This window comes from Diadema setosum, chromosome 22 (assembly GCF_964275005.1).
Source record: "Diadema setosum chromosome 22, eeDiaSeto1, whole genome shotgun sequence".
Taxonomy (NCBI): domain Eukaryota; kingdom Metazoa; phylum Echinodermata; class Echinoidea; order Diadematoida; family Diadematidae; genus Diadema; species Diadema setosum.
In genome coordinates, this window is record NC_092706.1 from 4,351,240 (window position 1) to 4,368,733 (window position 17,494).

Consider the following 17,494-nt stretch of genomic DNA (forward strand, 5'->3'; position numbering starts at 1 on the left):
TTTTACCAGTTGGGCTCCTTGCCCATGTTCCCCTACCATCCCCTTTTGTCTTCTTTGTTCTGTATCCCTAGCACTCCCATTACTGTTCTTGTTGTGAGCAGTCCTTATATGTGATTGCTTTGCTTTCCCTGTCTGTCATTTGGCCTCTGACGTAGATTCTGCTAGGATCGAAAGCTCAGGCCCCTTTTGACTCCATTTTAGTTCACTGGCTCGCCACTATTGGATAAGCAGTTTTCAGCAGCGTTTTTTTGCTACACTTATAAAAAAAATCTTTCACACTTGTACCAGTGATAAAGCATAAATTAACCCAAAATTGAATATCTGCTCTCGACTGACATTCACTATTATATCACCATGATGAGTCCAGCAAAATGACGGTATCAGTTTCACCCTCGGACGGACTTAAACTTACACAATATCTAGGAAATATGGTTGTACAAAAAAGACGAAAGAAATAGACATATCACACATCCTGCATCTAACACATCCTGCATCAAATTAATTAATTCAAACGAAAAAAGAAAACAAAGATTACGCTATCATCATTTCTACAATATTCAGCTTCCATGGAATCCTGAATATGCCATATATTTCGCAAATGTAAAAAAAAAAAATTGTAAATTGTGACTTTTTTTTGAAGATGAATTTGAGAGTGGTTCCAAATCCCTATTGAGAACACAAATGGAATGAGAGGTAAGAATCATCTATTCATTGGCACAAGAAAAGTTTGTGATAAGAGCTTAACTGTGCTGGGGGTGAAAATATATTTTTGGGCTATTAATCTTCATGAATGAGATAATCCAGAAACTTGCAATGGTATAAACAAAGCAAGACATCTCGCACATGCTTAAATTTTGCTTTAGTTCTGTTCATCTCTTCTTTTTTGCTCTTTTTCAAAAGATTCATTCAACTGTTCTGTCATGTATTGTTTCACTCAATTGATAGTGTTTCTTTGGATTCATTCCCCCCCCCACCCCCCCCCCCCCCCCACCCCAAGTGCACTGTACAGAGTTTCTAATTGAGCGATTCATGTGTCACTATATATATATAATACATACAGAGCACAGAAGCAATTCAGTCTTCATCATTAATAGACAATATTTTGGATTACAAGCGTAGTCAAAATTAGTTTATACACTCTTTCTGTTATATATCTCATAGAATAACAATAATCAACTATGTACACACCAGCTGGCTTATGAACAGAATTACAAAGATTAGAATAGTTATTTCAGATATGCTAAATATATCTCCAAATTATGTTATTCACAAACATATTTACATTGGACAGTAGAGTCTTCTCTTCTCCTCCACATGAGACCCATTATTCTCGGATGGATCACAAACACATGATATAGTACAAGGTGGTTGCTCTGAGATGAGTTGTGACCTTCTGCTGCTAACCTCCTCCCTCCCAACACCACCACCACATACATATATGCAAAAGACAAAAAGGCTGTTAGTCCACACAAGATCTAATCCTTTCTTCTTCTTCTTCTTTTTTTTTTTAAACCAAACACAAACAAGTCTAAGTAGATGCCCTCCAGTGTAGAGTACAAATACTGAGGAACCTTGTTATGATGAGCTGCTTGGGATTTCTGAAATTTTCTTGTTACATTGGGTATCTCATTATATCTGTGACAAATAGAAAGAATATAAAAGGAATACGACCTGCAAAACTTCCTCATTATATCAATTATCTCCCCACATCCGACCTCCTTTTCAGGAGGTTCAACTGCACCGATACCAATGGCCAAAGTTCATCTCTCAACACTTGTCCTAAAATCCTACAACTCCCAGTTATGTCATTGCACCAGAAATGAACTAGTCCCTCCATGTGCCCAATGTCGCACTGGCATTTGTCACTGACGACCACATACCTTGAGAGACATCCCTGGAAGGACTTCTTGCCCATTGAGTTTTCACCGGGGGGGGGGGGGGGGGGGGGGGTCGCTAACCACCATTCTGCCCACTTCTTTAACACATTGAAGACTAGTGCGGAGTAATGAGAGTATCACAAGCAGATGAAGTTTTTATGCTGAATGATGCGACCTCTACAAATGTTTGGAGGTGCGGAGCTCAGCGTGACCCTTTCTTCCCTTCCACTGACAAATCATTTGCTCTTTGGATTAAAAAAGAATGGTTGCACACATCTTGAATTGCAGTATTTTGCACCGGCGATTAACCGGAGTTGCATGTTTCGACTGATGGGCCATGGAGTGTGCAACCTTGCTGCTGTGTGGAAGGTCACTCCCAGCAGAATTTGGTCTGCTTGAGGACTCTTTCAGGCATCTGAGCAGTGAGAGCTCCTACTTCTCAAATCTGGTAACAATCAGATTTGCTGGTCACCTGCAAGCCTTCACAGTCATTAGGATGGTCAAGCCATTATTGTGAGACTCCTTAAAAAAAAAGAAAAAAAAAAGAAGAAGAAGCTCCCACTGCCAACAAACTATTCCTCTCCCAGCTAAACATTTTCAAACTTTGGGTGAAAGCCCTTACATTTCCCTGCAGCTGCATTTATCATCTGAGAGTTACTGCTGTCAACCAAAAATTCCCTCACATCGAGCCCTACACCTACATTAAAAATAAGAAAACTCATTGAGGAAAACAGGTATATTGGTGCTTCAGAAGTTGTTGAATACCACAGAGTTGAAACCATCAAATAAATCGCAAATGCAGAGCTACCCACGCCAAACCAAGCTTGAGCAATACCCCTCAAAATGTTGAGCTGATTGAATCAAAAACAACCCAACTATTCCCAGGATGTGATGGACAGGCATTGCTGATTTGTATCATTGAGTAAAAATTCATTTCTGATCATTCATTGAACAGAAACGTACTTGCGGGGTCTGAAGCTCCACAACTTACAGCCAACTACAGGTACATCCTAGCCTCTTTCCTTTCAAAACCATCCTTTCAAAACCATATCTCACCAAACCCAACTTAAGCAGAAAAGGCTCTTGCTCACAACACAGTTTATACTAGTAACAAAAATTATGTACTGTACACTGAAAGTCCGTTTGTCGCAACAGCATTTCCACACAGCATGGGGACTACTCAGAGACATTAGAGCACCGCGAGCGAGACGGGGATGCCAGGTCCCCGACTGAGTCGTCAAGAGAGTTGGCTGAAAGGCGAGATTGTCCAGAGTTCTACTCGACCGGCCGAGAGCAGTCTCCACGAGTTGATATATCAGAAGGCAGGAGGCTGTGGATCGGTGTCGTCTCAAGAGGGAGCTCCAATCTGCGCGTGCTCACGACGCTCGCTAGCAGCAGTCCAGTCCGTTGCCGCTACCGTCCACACTGTGGAGGTTTATCAAGCTCTCCGACTGATCCTTGTCATCAGCCGACGGTAACCTGGAATCGGAACAAAATCAGGAAATGCAGTGAAACTTAACAGCTGTGGGTAGATCTCATATGCTAACATGGTATCTCATACTGTTACACAAGGAATTTTTGCATGCATGAAACTTTCGTGAATTTCGTGAGGAACCAAGATTCGCAAAAGTAAAATGCACGTGAAAGTTCTTGTCTACCCAATGCATTGAATGCCAGTGGCAACGTGAGAAAATTTCATGCAGCTAAAAAGGCCATCAGCTCCATTTTGTGAAAGTTTCATGGGACGAATGTTTCTGGTTTTGCAGTACTGTACGAGCTGAAATTTTTGCGGTGGTTTTATTTTCGCGAATTTCGCGAATCGCCTTTGAACCGCGAAAATAACAACACGCGAAAATAACAACGCGCGAATAATTAAGTTCAGTTAGACCCTCACAACCGCGAAATTAACAACACGCGAAAATGTCCTCCAAGTAGCAATTTGCGAAAATATCTGTACGCGAAAATTTCAGCTCATACAGTATACTCAATGTCATATTATGGGTGGAATGCACAGTTTATAAACAGACTTATATGACTTAACATCGCTGGTGCGTGTTTGGTTCCATTAAACAAATAATGCAGATACAATTAGCCCATAACAGACCACTATAGACAAATTAAGCATGAACTCAGTATGCTGCAACTTTTGAATGTATCACCACTTTACACAGAACCTATGCCACAATATCCTACCTCTCCCCTCTATTGTATTCCTATCTCTTTTCATATTTAAAAAAAAAAAAAAGGTATAAAATGAGCTTCAATCTTTCCAGATGGGTATTACAGTATGACACACTACATGCCACAGACTTGCAGAAGATCTAGCCTGGTCACTGTGCATTGAATATAGCCCTCATCATGGAGTCAATATTCAGATAGGGATGCCTTATTCGTCATTGCCTACCTGACGTGCGGCGTTTTCCGCCGACAGATGGTGCAGATGGTGCAGAGTAAGCAGCTTAGTCTGTGGAAACAGAGGTAGAGACGCTTGATGAGTGCCCACGCTGGGTCCCAGTCATTGTAGTGGGTCAGCACTGCTATGACGATAAACGACAAAAAGACTGGCACACAGCCTAGGATGAAGGTCAGCGTGAAATCCGCCTGGAAGGGTGGGGGAGGGAGAAGAAGAAGAATAAAATGAATGGAATGTACCAATGGGTAAATCTTCACTACATCTGTGTATAGATATTCCTGCTGGATTAACCCCTTCTGGGTCAGGTACTGTGGACAGTGTGTACAATGCTATAGGGTTTTCTGTGTCAATCTGCACTCAAAACATACATAGGGCTATAACCAGAGACAATGATGTCCACTTGTGGACTACAGGTTACTTCCATTATAACAAAGTCCTTGGGATCAGCAGTTTTTGCTTTTTTTTGATACATCAAAATTTCCTTTATTGTATCCAAACAAATACAGTGTATAAAGATCATTTTGGGCTTTGAATTTTACTTCGCTGTATCTGAAATTTCATTATAATCGTGTTTATAATAATGGGATTGCACTGTACCAATCCAGAGCTGATAGCAACATTCTACAAAAGGGAACCGGTGTGAGTGAAGCTAAGTGGGCAGTACTTAAGCTGAGATGATATTGTTTCTTCTCTCACCCATTCAATTTGTACTACAAATAACTCTATGCCTCTCTCTTTCTCACTCATACAGACTGACAGACAGACAAACACACACACACATACACACACACACACACAAACAGACACACACACACACATTCACATGCACAAACACACACGCTACCAGCATTCAAAGCATTCAACATTTTGTCACTCAAACCACATTTGTACCCAAGACTATACGCATTCCATCCATACGCAAGGGGGTGAGGCTAGGGGGTGGTGCTGGCTGGAGGATGGCTCACCTTATTGTAATAAATGTCCACTACCACCGACATGGGAATGGTCAGACTCAGGGACAGAGTGGCGATCAGTGATGACGTTAGAAAGCAGCCCCTGAAGAAAAGCAAAATGTGTAGACAAAGTTATGTCAGCTGGCCATGGTGAGGACAATTGATCACAATCTAATAAAGCTCTTTGCAAAACCAGGCACCAAGTACCAAAGTAAACTCATTTTTGTAATGCACTACTGCATATGGCATATATTTTGTGACAGATTTTTATATTCTCGTGAATTTCACAAGCTGGGTGCTGTTTGTGAATCCAACACATGCCAAAATATTCTCTCTGATCCTGACATAAATGCAATATGCATGCATACATGTAATGGTATGGTACTTCATACAAAATAATACAAGTTAGTAGGCCTTAAGTCTTAGCGAGCCTTCTGTGTAAATGGATGAATGAAAATTTGTAAATGATACTGATTTCTCCATATATCCCTGAATTCCATGGTTGCAAATCTAACCACACACAAAATTTAGCAAAAAAAAAAAAAAGCTGCTGAAAACAGACCACAGATCAACTGTCAACACAGCCAAGCTTGAGACTCCAATTGGCCACCATTTCAATCTCCCTAATCCCTCTATCACTGACACGATTCTACAAGACATCGGATCTTTTGGCACTCGTCCAGACACAGTCCGAACCAGCAGAGAGAAGCTCTGAATGAGACAACTTCACACAATCCAATCCCATGGCCTCAACATCCAGGAGGGAAATGACTAACATATTTTGTGTCATTCCTTACTTTACGCATTTTACCTTATGTACACCTCTTATTCCCAGTTTGTTCCAACTTCTTGTCAGTGTTACTTACATATAGCCCATTTCCACATACACACGCATACTTGCATTTGTTTGCATTTACATTATATGCATATATTTCTCCCTTTTGGAATTTTGCTTTGTGTTGATACTGATCCACTCCTATAGTTTGTATTGCCTTTTTAAAATATATATACGTTGATATGTTTTTGTGCTTTGCCAGGTTTAGGGCTCGCTGCTTGTTCAGCCCCCCTCCCCCCTCCACTCAAGCCGTTGCTTTTTCACTCTTTTCTTTTTCTTTATCCTTCTGTTGTTCCTTACCTTGTTTGATCTTGCCTTCCCATTCATCTTCACCCTTCACAGACTGCCCCCTATGATCCTTGGGATCACTGGCCCACCCAAGCCTTTTGTCTGTTCACCCACTGGCTTTAATCCCCCCTTACTAAATACCTATTTGGCTGGCTGCCTTTGACTTCTAACCTACCTCTTTTGTTATCATTGTTTGACACTGGGGTGTCCTGTGAGACAGTCACAATATCTATCACAGATTCACCATATGCATTGTATGTGACCGTGCATCACAAAAACGAACAAAAAGTTGCACCCCTTGATTTTATGTGAGGACTCAAAAAAAGGTGAATGGGTCAACTGAGTCAATCGTGACTTTTTCATATTTTCTGAAAGAGCTACATGTATCCTTCTTCTACATTATTCTTTAGTTTGGGATCATAACATGAATGGGAAAGTGTGTTTTCACCAGTTTTTCTACAACCTTTTTTTTTTTTTTTTCAGGGAAGAATAGAAAGATCAGGTATGTCTTAGAGTTCCCTTTTCATTTCTTGAAATCCTTTACACACTCTTCACTTTCAAGTCTAATAACATTTGCAGGGATAATGCTACTGCTTTGAAAGCTGGCATTAATCATGGCCAGAATGTGTTAATAGAGCATGCTCAATTTCAGCTTAATCTGATTATCCTTTCATTGTTGTTGCTCAGGTGATTTACATCCTGTGTTTTGCTTCTTTCATTGCACAACTAGCATGGCTTGGTAAAGATTAAGCGCTTGAATACACCCTTTACTTCAGAGCCTGTTTTCTCAGTTCACACTTTTCCAGAGTGTGTGCTTTCTTTCCAATATTTAGATGGGTTAGGGGAGTCCACTTGAATTGAGTTATACATCATTTTAAAGCTTAGAGTCTGCTCTTAAAGAATCTGCCCTTAACTAAAAATCCATAAAAATCTAAACATATGTGCATGGGACACTGCAGAAATGGTGGATCATGCTGCCAAGTCAGATCGGTGTACACAATAAACTTATAACAAAGGTCCTCCCTGTTGGAACCCTTCCATCTATATCACTAGGCGTGGACGATGGTGGAGACTGTTTTCTCCCATGACAAATGTGCTGGAGGTACCACTCACCACAGCCAGAGGAACTCCGACAGGACGGTCCCTATTAGCCCGTTGACCGCCAGGTAGATCCAGACCCGTGAGGAGGGGAGCTGGAAGGGCTCAATACTGGTGTAGTGCAGGATCACCACTCCTGGCCAGATCATCAGGAAGTTGAAGAGGCCGACAAAACCTGCAGGCACGGGACAAAAACGGGAGTTTGAAACATTCATAATACAGAAGCTCACACCATTTACGAAGCACATTCTACATGATGCAGGCCATCACAGACAAACAATGTACCGGTAATGTCAACAAAAATGACAACAGCATTTTGATGCCTCTGAAGTATTAACAATTTGAAGGAATACACAAATGCTACACACTGACACAGTATACTCTCTTCATCAGAAGTCAAATATTTTGGCGAGGGAAAAAAAAAAGAACTGATACAGTTAAGTCAAATCCAAAAGGGCCTAAGAAAACCTTTCGAGTCATGCGAATTTTGAGGTTCCCAGGCGAGCTTGTGGAGCTTGCCCAGGCAGGTGGTGCTGCCCTGGACTGGAGCCGCAGCTGAGATATCAACCTATAAGGCTAAAACCCTTCACCCACTCCATTGTATTGCATCATATGACAGAAGAATAATTTTGACTTTATGCAGTAGATTAAAGACCAGGTAGGGTGAGGATTCATGTGTAGTCTGAGTGGATCAATCTTCATTCGCTGCCCACCAGGGTGTATTCCAAAACCACAAATACAAACCTTGTAACGCCTGTCAGCAAATATGTACATTGAAGCGTACACTCATTAGTAACTGTCGACTCCAGTTGAAATTATTCAGCTGCGTGTGTACTTACATATAGATCAGTGATAAAGCTGTATACAGTTCGTTACAGGGACTCTTGAATATATTGGAGCCAGGCCAGCCTTCCCACTCCATGGTACAGGGAATAATTTTCCTGGTATCGCATAGCAATTTGCTATGCATTTTGGTATAACTGCTATACAAAATGCAATTTGCATAGCATATTCTTCACATAGATTTGTATACCATTTTGTTGAAAATGTATGTCCATCGACAAAAATTGCTATTCAATTTCGAGAAGGAAAATTATTCCCTGTGGTATCCCCCCCCCCCCCATGCTAATGGGTCTTTAAAGGTGCATAGTCCTGGTAGTGTAGAGGGCGCTGTTGATGATACAGCCGATCACCGTTAGCATTGATACGAAGATTGCCGAAGTTGAGCTGTCATCAAGAGTAAAGCGCGTAGGTGTTGCTAAGTAACGTTGCCTTCGTTGTCTTCTCTGTGCATCACGCAGTCTGTAGTAATGCCAGGGTGTGTGCATACAGTATGTGCTTCTTATTATGACATCACAAAAGAAGTTTGCTAAAGCTGTCATCCCCCTCAGCCGAATCATGAGCCGAACTGTGATCGGACCACTGACTACAGTGGATCGGACTTCTTCGGACTCGGGGAAGTGGGCCACAGCGTAAGCGCCAAAGAGGAGTCAATAGCATATGTCTCTATAGGAAACTAGCGCCGTGCGCCCGCGTACGCATTTGACTAAAACACCGGGACCATGCACCTTTAAGACACATTTATATCCATTCGAGTAGGATTTTTCTTCGACTTATCATATTTTTTTGACTTGCGTGAGGTCAAATTAGGCAAGGCTGAGTGTGCTTCATGGGTTCCAACTGACATAGCTCATGGCACAGCTTTTATAGTATGGATACATCTGGTTCCTCATACATGTAAGTTTACTGAACATCAGCTACTGCCTTAGTAATACAAACACATTCTGCATCATTGCCTTCTTCCAATATTTGGCACTCTTGGTCTACCAGGTTCTACAGAGAAGGAGTAATACTCACCGAAAAACATAGGAATGTCAATCTTGTCCTCGTGATCCACTTTCCGCTTGAATGCCACAAGGTACACTGCGTAGAAGAAGGCGCCCCCTAGTGCCCACAGGGAGCCAAGTTTGATTTTGTCTTTCTGGTTGTTATCTGAGTAGCTTACCATAAATATTCCCCCAACACTGGAAAATAAAAAATGAAATGCATGAAGTATGTAAGTAAGGGCAATTATGGCTCTCTCCTCCTGTTGAGGGAAATCCTACAAAATTTCATCTTCAGCTTTCAGTTTCAATGCGATGTGTTGCCACACCTACACTTCACTCTCAGGTTTTGAATTGTGCCAAACAAGGATTAGTAGACATACATCTGAGAGCCTGTACCAGCCTGAATAAACTGCATATGGGTACTTGAAATGCATTATGTTCACAGTTCCTTTCTGCAGTGTTTAAAGGTAGAGAATCCCATTTGCATGCCTTGAATGAAGAGTTGTATAAATACAGTGGTATGTTGAAGAGGGTATCATTTTAGAAACTCCCATGAAGTATTGAAAGTGGAAGGTAACATTTAATACATTTTCATTGACCGTTAGATTTTGAATTGAATTTTTTTGGGGGCTCACCGTAAATTCCAGTACATTACTAGGCTACCTTTGCAGACCCATGCACTGCATGTGTGTCCATCATGTATATTTTGTGAAGAAATTTCATCAAAACTTACAAACATTTCTATATACATTCTTGCCACACACTCTATATGTTATTACACCAGCTCTTATACTTTTAGATTTGTGTTTATAGATAAAAAAATACAGAAGACTGCAACAAAAAGGCTTAAGTGTGGCTGACACACAGAACTACTGAGTAGTTGAGTTTTGTGCATAATTCAAATTGTAGATAACTGTTGACTTCCAAATTTCTCAGCAGTGGCCTAAACAAGTCCCTTAAGGTTCATATTTAATGTTTTGCTGCATTTTGGGAGGTCTGTAAAAGGTATCCCCTACCTTTAACATAAACATCCAAAGATACACACTCATAAAATAAAGGAATGACATTAATACTTCTTTCTTTTTTTTTTCTCTCTCTCTCTCTACATCTTTTTCTCTATTAAGCAATTCATCCATTAGCATATTCATCTAACTATCTATTCAATTACTTTAACCCGTTGAGGATGAGTCCCGAGCATACTCGGGCAGGTATCTATGGGATATGCATGCTGTAGCAAAATCAAACCGTCCTCAACAGGTTGATAACATCTGAATATCTACCTTTTTTTTTTCTTTTTTTTTAGTACGAAGAAAAAAATATCCCATGCAACTCTGCAGAGAGGAATACCTGTCCTATTATAAGTCAGTCTTTTCAGAAAGACTGAAATCTGATCAATATAACTGTGAAAATTTAGTCAAAATTAGATATCAAGGAAGTTATGAAATTATGAAGTTTCGCTAATCTCTGCAGAACAGTTCTTGTAGAGTTGATGCGAAAATGCAAATGAGAACACTGATGATGTCATCACCTTACAATATTCCACTAATCATGTACATTTAAAAAAAACTAGAAATGTCGCTACAGCGACTGGTTATACCCCCGCCAAACAACATTTCATAAGCTTTGGTCAAAACAACATTTCATAAGCTTTGGTCAAAAAACTAAGGAAGTAGTTAAATCCGCAAGATCTTTCCTTGATCTTCTGCCATTAATATGCCGTTACCATGGCAACGTACTTTCCGGTACTGTCGAAAAATGCGTCTTGCACATCTACAACCAAAGGCACACATCTGTACCAAGTTTCATGGAAATTGGGCAAAAACTGAGGAAGTAGTTTGCAACACAAAATTTTCCATCATTTTGGCTCATAATATGTGAGCTGTTACCATGGCAACATACTTTTTGTCACTGTCAAGAAATGTGTCATGCTGACCTATATCCTAAGACAAACATTCAATATGAATTCCATGAGAATTGGAAGAACACTGATGAAGCAGTTTTGCCATGAAGCATTTTGCCCTATATTTTACCAATAACATGCCGTTACCACGGCAACGCACTTTTTGCCACTGCGGAAATATGTGTCTTGCACATTAACATATTCAGATGAACATCTGTACCTAATTTCATAAAAATTGATCAAAAACTGTGGGAGGAGTTCGCGACGCAAGATTTGTACCCATTTTTGCGCATAATATGCCGTTACCATGGCAACGTACTTTTGGGTACTGTCAAAAAATACGTCTTGCACATCTACAATCCAAGGCACACATCTGTGCCAAGTTTTATGGGAATCGGTTGAAAACTGAGGAAGTAGTTCGCGACGCAAGATTTGCAACGGACCGACCGCCCGACCGACCGCCCGACCGTCCGCTGATTCCTATATACCCCCTTCAAACTTCGTTTGGCGGGGGTATAAAAAAAGAAGATGAATATTCAATGTTTCTGCTACCAAAATGTAAAACATGATGTCATTCCAGGTTTAAAAAGTTCAGAATTATGATCAGCTAGATATAATCAGGATTTGGGATTGGGGCGTAATTGTGCTTCAATATAAAGCACAAAATTTCAAAATTCTATGTCCAAACTTAATGGCAAATTAAGAGGGGATGATATCATCACTCCACTATTTGTCGGATATTCATATTGACTGTTCAAGATCTCTTTTCTGATAAACTTCAAATTGTCACAACTTCATTATTTTTCATCCAATTTTGACAAAATTTTCATTGTTTTGCCCAAAAAATTTCACTCCAGGTTTTTCAGACTAACTTTCAACTGCACTGGAATTCCCCTTTAAGGCCTATTAATACTGATGAATGTGTCAAGGAATTGGGAACAGCTTTTTCTCACCTTAATAAGACTGCAACTAATTTAGTAAGAGTGAATTTGTCTCCAACAGAGCTCGGAAACAGGGCTGCAAGAATGACGGTAAATAAACCTGCAGGAGGAATGAGAAGAAAAAGTCAGAGAAAGAAAAGTAATGTACACTGTCTGTTTTACAAACCTTCAATTCTGTACATTCTACAATAATAACTCTCCATACCAAGCCCAATTGATTATTGCTTGTTGAATATTCAGAGTTTTCAATTTGATTTTTTTTTCTTCTCAAGTTACATCTTCTAATAGCTCTACATGTGGCATTACATCTTGAGCTTACATTTTTAAAATCTGAGCTTGATAGTGAAGGAGTATTTTTCCAGAGAAAACATACAAAGAATAGTGCTTCATCTTGCATCAACAAGAGGTAACACAAAGTACATCAAAGCTAAATGCTTGATTTCAGTTGTGTGTGGAAGACTACAAATGTTGACCACTCTTGCATTGACTTTCTACATACTGTAAGTGCCAAATTTGTGTGCACAGAACAGATCCCTTTCGATTTATTAATCTTCTTTCTTGCCAACAAGGAAGAACTATAATTTGCCAGAGCTCACACAATTATGCTCATTTTCTTCAAATTTTTTGCCTGTCTTCAATACCCCCTTTTCGAGCCATTTTACTAGTTTTCATCTCTCTAACCACTGCTCTTGATCCTGTAATTCACAAATACTGCCAAATTTAAATTTATAGGCCATACAAATTTGGACAAATTATCACAGATACCCCTCGTGATGAAAGCCTGGCCATGATTTCTCAAATCATCAGTGAACTTGTTGGCTACCATTAGGGTTTCCAAATGGTTCAGTTTTGACACGGCAGCCTGTGGCTTACCTGATGTTGATGATAGCGTGTTCACGATCGCCATTTGTGTGTCGTCTAATGCTTCTTGGTAGGCAAAGTTGGCAAGAAACCACTGAGATAAGAAAACCGGAGAAAGAGAGAGAAAAAACAGTAATGGTTAGAAACAACATCACTTAATATTGTTGTACAATCGCCCTTCCCACTTTTCTTTAAAACTATTTACACATGACTGCTGAGCGTGCTTCAGATTGGGCTGTTGTTGTTGCTGTTGTCATTGCTGTTCTTGCCATTGTCATCAGTGTTGTTGCAGTTCACAAAAAGACCTTCAGGACTATGTGACAGAGTGTATGAAGTTTTCATGGATTTCTGCAAGGTTCTAGGGCAATTACCCCCTGGACAGTTATCCCGGATCCTTCCCCTGACCTTTACCCTAATCCTAATCCTGAACCCAATCCTAACCCTGACCCAAACTCTAACCCTAAACCTAACCCTATTCCAAATCTTTACTCTAACTTTTACACTAACCAGTAATCAGCCAGGGTAATTGCCCTGATACGCTTCTGCATGTACATGTATTTCACCACTGACATCTGCCACATTATGTATCATATCCACATTATGTGTCATATCCTGCACATGCATTATCTTTTGTGAAAAAAAAAAAAAATTGACAAATGGGGGGGGGGGGGAATAAAACCAGTATCAAGTAAATGAGTTACAATCCATACTAGCCTGTTTGTTGATGTTTAGTACACACAGTAGGAAATGGAAAGTAGCATCCAATATATTCAAACATCAATTTGAAATGCACGCTCAGCAGTTACTTTTCTGCCTATCTTTGGAAGAGTATTGGGCCAAACTCCATGAACCCTACTAGAGCAGTAAATTGTAAGAGATCACTACTTCAGTATTGGTCAACAAATAATGACAGTAAATTCAGATTCTTTTTTCACCCTGATTGGTAGAATATATGAAATGAGGGAAGGGAGTGGGATATCAGCTGGACAATTACTAATGTTAAGGAAGTGTAAAAGCCAAATGCAAAGAAGTTGCTACTGTCTGAGTGAAATTACAGATGAAAAAAAAAAAATGCAACCCAAAGTCTGGAAGAAAGACCAGTCTGTCCTGCTAATCTCAAACTCACCACTATGCAGAACATGAAGCTGATTTTGGCGACTTGAGGAATGGTGAATTTGCTCGCTTGTTGCAGGTTCTCCTTGGCCCTGAGCGTGGCATTGTAGGACAGTCTGGCCATCATGGCTTCATCGGCTATCGACTCTATAGAGTGCAGTGCACAAAGGTTGGAAGACAACAGTAGGAATGCATCATAAACATTGGTGCCACATACTGGAGTCATGCACGGTCATGAAAGAAAAGAAATTAAAGGAAAAGGTGTACAGTTTAAAGTATTTGAAAGGATCTAGGCTGGGAAATGTGCCTATTTCAGCTGGACTGGAAAAATCTGCTTGCACACCATTATGATGAAGTGTAGTCTCTCAGTTTATAGGACAGCAGGATCAGTTTGTACCACTTGTCATATTTGTCGTATGATACTTGTCACTGAGCTAGCATCCGGAGGTTTCGGGTTCGAATCCCGACGGAATCCCATTTTCTTTGCTCATTTTTTCACTTGTCATATTTCACACACCAATCAGAGCAAAAACAATGCATGACTTTTAGATTCTTCAACTCTCTGTTCAATATTCGTTTTGCACCAAAACACAAACAGACATATAGAAACAAAAACAGTTGCAACTCTTGAGGAGAAAATGGTTGCAGCCACTCAAACATATTAACCAAGCGCAGGATATCTCTGTTTCATCTGCAAACCAATATAAGATTTGTATTATGCCAGGACATCTCAACTACAATGTTCTTTGCATATTACGTTCGCACACCCAATCCAATTATTTTATCAATACGTTCTACTGCCCTTGTATTCCATCAACCCTCTTCTTTCATGTCTAAATCTCAAATCAAACTTTGCTTGATTTTACTTTACAATCATTTAGATTGTAAAGTGGAATGTCACTCGTGGCTGAAGTTTGGTAAAGTCTTACAGAGTTTTTCCAAAAGCTGAGGGCTGTAGAATCTTTAACCGTTGCTTGCTGTGAGTGCTGATTGGTACAGAAAACCTGACAGCTTTATAAACACTAAGGTCCTTGGCACAGAATGGGCTAATTGTAGTTTCAATTACATTTTACAGCAGATGATATTATAACTGATCAGTTAAATGACATTTCCACTCGATGCAAAGCTGGAAAACCACATGACAAGAAAGACATGTTACCGTCGTTTCCACGGGACAACGGTGCACAGAATTGCATATCAACTAACAAGTCAAATGCCAAGTTTGACTTGTTAGTTTGAATTTCAATTGGCAAGTGGCCAAGGTGGTGTATACGTGTGTATTTTTACCCATCCCATGCCCCCCCCCCCCCACCACTGTCTATTTTGTTGCAGTTGGAATCAAACACGAATACAATATATACCCAACGCTGTATTACACCACAAGACCCAGGTCAGCACATCACAAGATCAAAATCACGTGTATGACCTTGTCCCTCCAAAAAGGGGTGGGTTTGGTCGGTACAACATAAAAACACAGGAAGGTACAATATTCCTCCTCCATGGTATACCACTGGAGTACCTGCAATGGCCATTGCTGTGATTTTATTTTAAAAAAGGTGAGGGAGGGTTAACTGGGATACTGTATAAAAAAGGAGTGTTTGCATGCCAAACTTTTTGTAGCGTGGGCTCCATAGTGATTTTGTTTCTTTCACGCCCAGAATAGCTCTGGCCATGAAAACATTTAGTATACCTACACGCATGTAGAAAAGCTAACTCTCCCTTGTCCCAAGTCTCATGCATACTGTTGATCTTTGGTCTGTGGATCTTTTGGACTATATCAAAACTTATTTTCATAGAAATAAACAGTAGTAATGAAAATGTAGTTCACATCAAACACAGTTTATTTGTCTGAGCTTCATTCATCTGTACATGCTGATGAAAGTTGTTTTATTTGACATGATTGTGAAAGGGAAGTCAGACTATATTATGCTCTTTAGAGGGGGATCCCCCAAACCTTTCTTGCCTTTTACTAGTACATCATAACACGTGGCATAAACATTATCACTGCAATAGACACCTACTATTGGCAAGGTACTGTGTCTGCCAAACAGAATTTGGAAGGTATCCGAGAAAGTGACATTGAGACTTAAGAAAAAAGAGATAGTCAAGTATGATAAAGGTTTTTAGTACCTCCCTGTGCATAAAGATGATAATGACAATGATCTACACTGAGTAATAATTTGAATACATGCAGACTATTGCAGTGTTTGTGCTTAAGGTGTGTAAGTACTTATCCATGTTCCATAAACTGAAAAAGCATAAAAGTCTTTTCATCTTGTACTTAGCATACACATATAATCTATGATTCCTAGACAACCCCCCCCAAAAAAAAAAAAAATAAAAAAAAAAAATCACTCATGACCCCAACTACAGAAAATCATGTATAAGCCATATTTACACAAAATTAATTTGTACACACTGTCATTCTACAGACAATGGGCAATACTGGCAATAAAAATAAATAAACAAATAGATAAATAAGAGTATTTTACCCTCGTATGTACATGTAGTCTATATGATGTGATATGATATGATAATCAATATCCCCGCCTTTAACTTCACAAGGTCAAGCCTTCGTGCATAGACTCTAGTACAAATGCACTTTATGTGGAAGTACTTTACGACCTTTTTTTTTTTTTGGGGGGGGGGGTGTTTCTCTTTTTTAATTTCACCTGTTCCTTTGTCCCTACTCAAGGACAGGAAACATGGACATTATGCCTGTGAATCACATCTGTCATTTAGTCATACATTCATAACACAGGTGCAGCATCATTCCAAGAGAACGTTACACTAGGGTATTTGAATATGTCCTGGACATTTATGGCTTTATACCATTGAAATAAAGGAAAGGTTATATGTTCAGTCAAAGAGAAGTTATCCTTGAAAGAAGGCAATGAAATCGTAGCCACAGCATAACCCATTGAGGACGAGTCCTGAGTATACTCGGGCAAGTGTGTATGGGAAATGCGTGTTGTAGCAAAATTAGCCCGTCCTCAATGGGTTAATAGCAAACAAGATAAAAGAAAACAGAAAAAAAAAATCTGAGAAGGATGAGTCCAACACAGCATCAATATTATTTTACCACTTCCACATCATAATGGTTAACTATTAAAGTGGCGTCCTACCAGCATGTTGTACAGCTGCAAACAGTCACATGATTATGACAGTAGGCAGTTTTGAATATCCAATGCAGTGCTCTATGTACATGTACATTTAAATAAAACATTCTTTTTTCTAAACTTTTTTTTTCGCAGTGACTCATCTCAAGCAGCAAAAACGTTATATGTTTTTACACATACAATTTTCAACCCTCATTTGAATTTCTGTTTAAAAAAAAATCCAAAAAAAATCATACTCCTGGTTATTAGTCACATTGGCAACAAAGTATC

General features: G+C 39.7%; 1 protein-coding gene across 1 annotated transcript in view; it reads right to left on the reverse strand.

The window, feature by feature from the left end:
- Window positions 1–2,942: 2,942 nt before the first annotated feature.
- The window catches only part of LOC140245006 (solute carrier family 35 member F5-like), a 51,587-nt gene continuing 37,035 nt past the window's right edge, over window positions 2,943–17,494 (reverse strand). The window contains exons 6-13 of the mRNA XM_072324598.1: window positions 14,119–14,252; window positions 13,005–13,086; window positions 12,144–12,231; window positions 9,322–9,488; window positions 7,480–7,639; window positions 5,256–5,346; window positions 4,282–4,478; window positions 2,943–3,356 (exon numbers count right to left, since the gene is read on the reverse strand). Coding sequence (XP_072180699.1) covers window positions 3,266–3,356; window positions 4,282–4,478; window positions 5,256–5,346; window positions 7,480–7,639; window positions 9,322–9,488; window positions 12,144–12,231; window positions 13,005–13,086; window positions 14,119–14,252 — 1,010 coding nt within the window. The 3' untranslated portion in view covers window positions 2,943–3,265. The remainder of the gene's footprint in view (window positions 3,357–4,281; window positions 4,479–5,255; window positions 5,347–7,479; window positions 7,640–9,321; window positions 9,489–12,143; window positions 12,232–13,004; window positions 13,087–14,118; window positions 14,253–17,494) is intronic.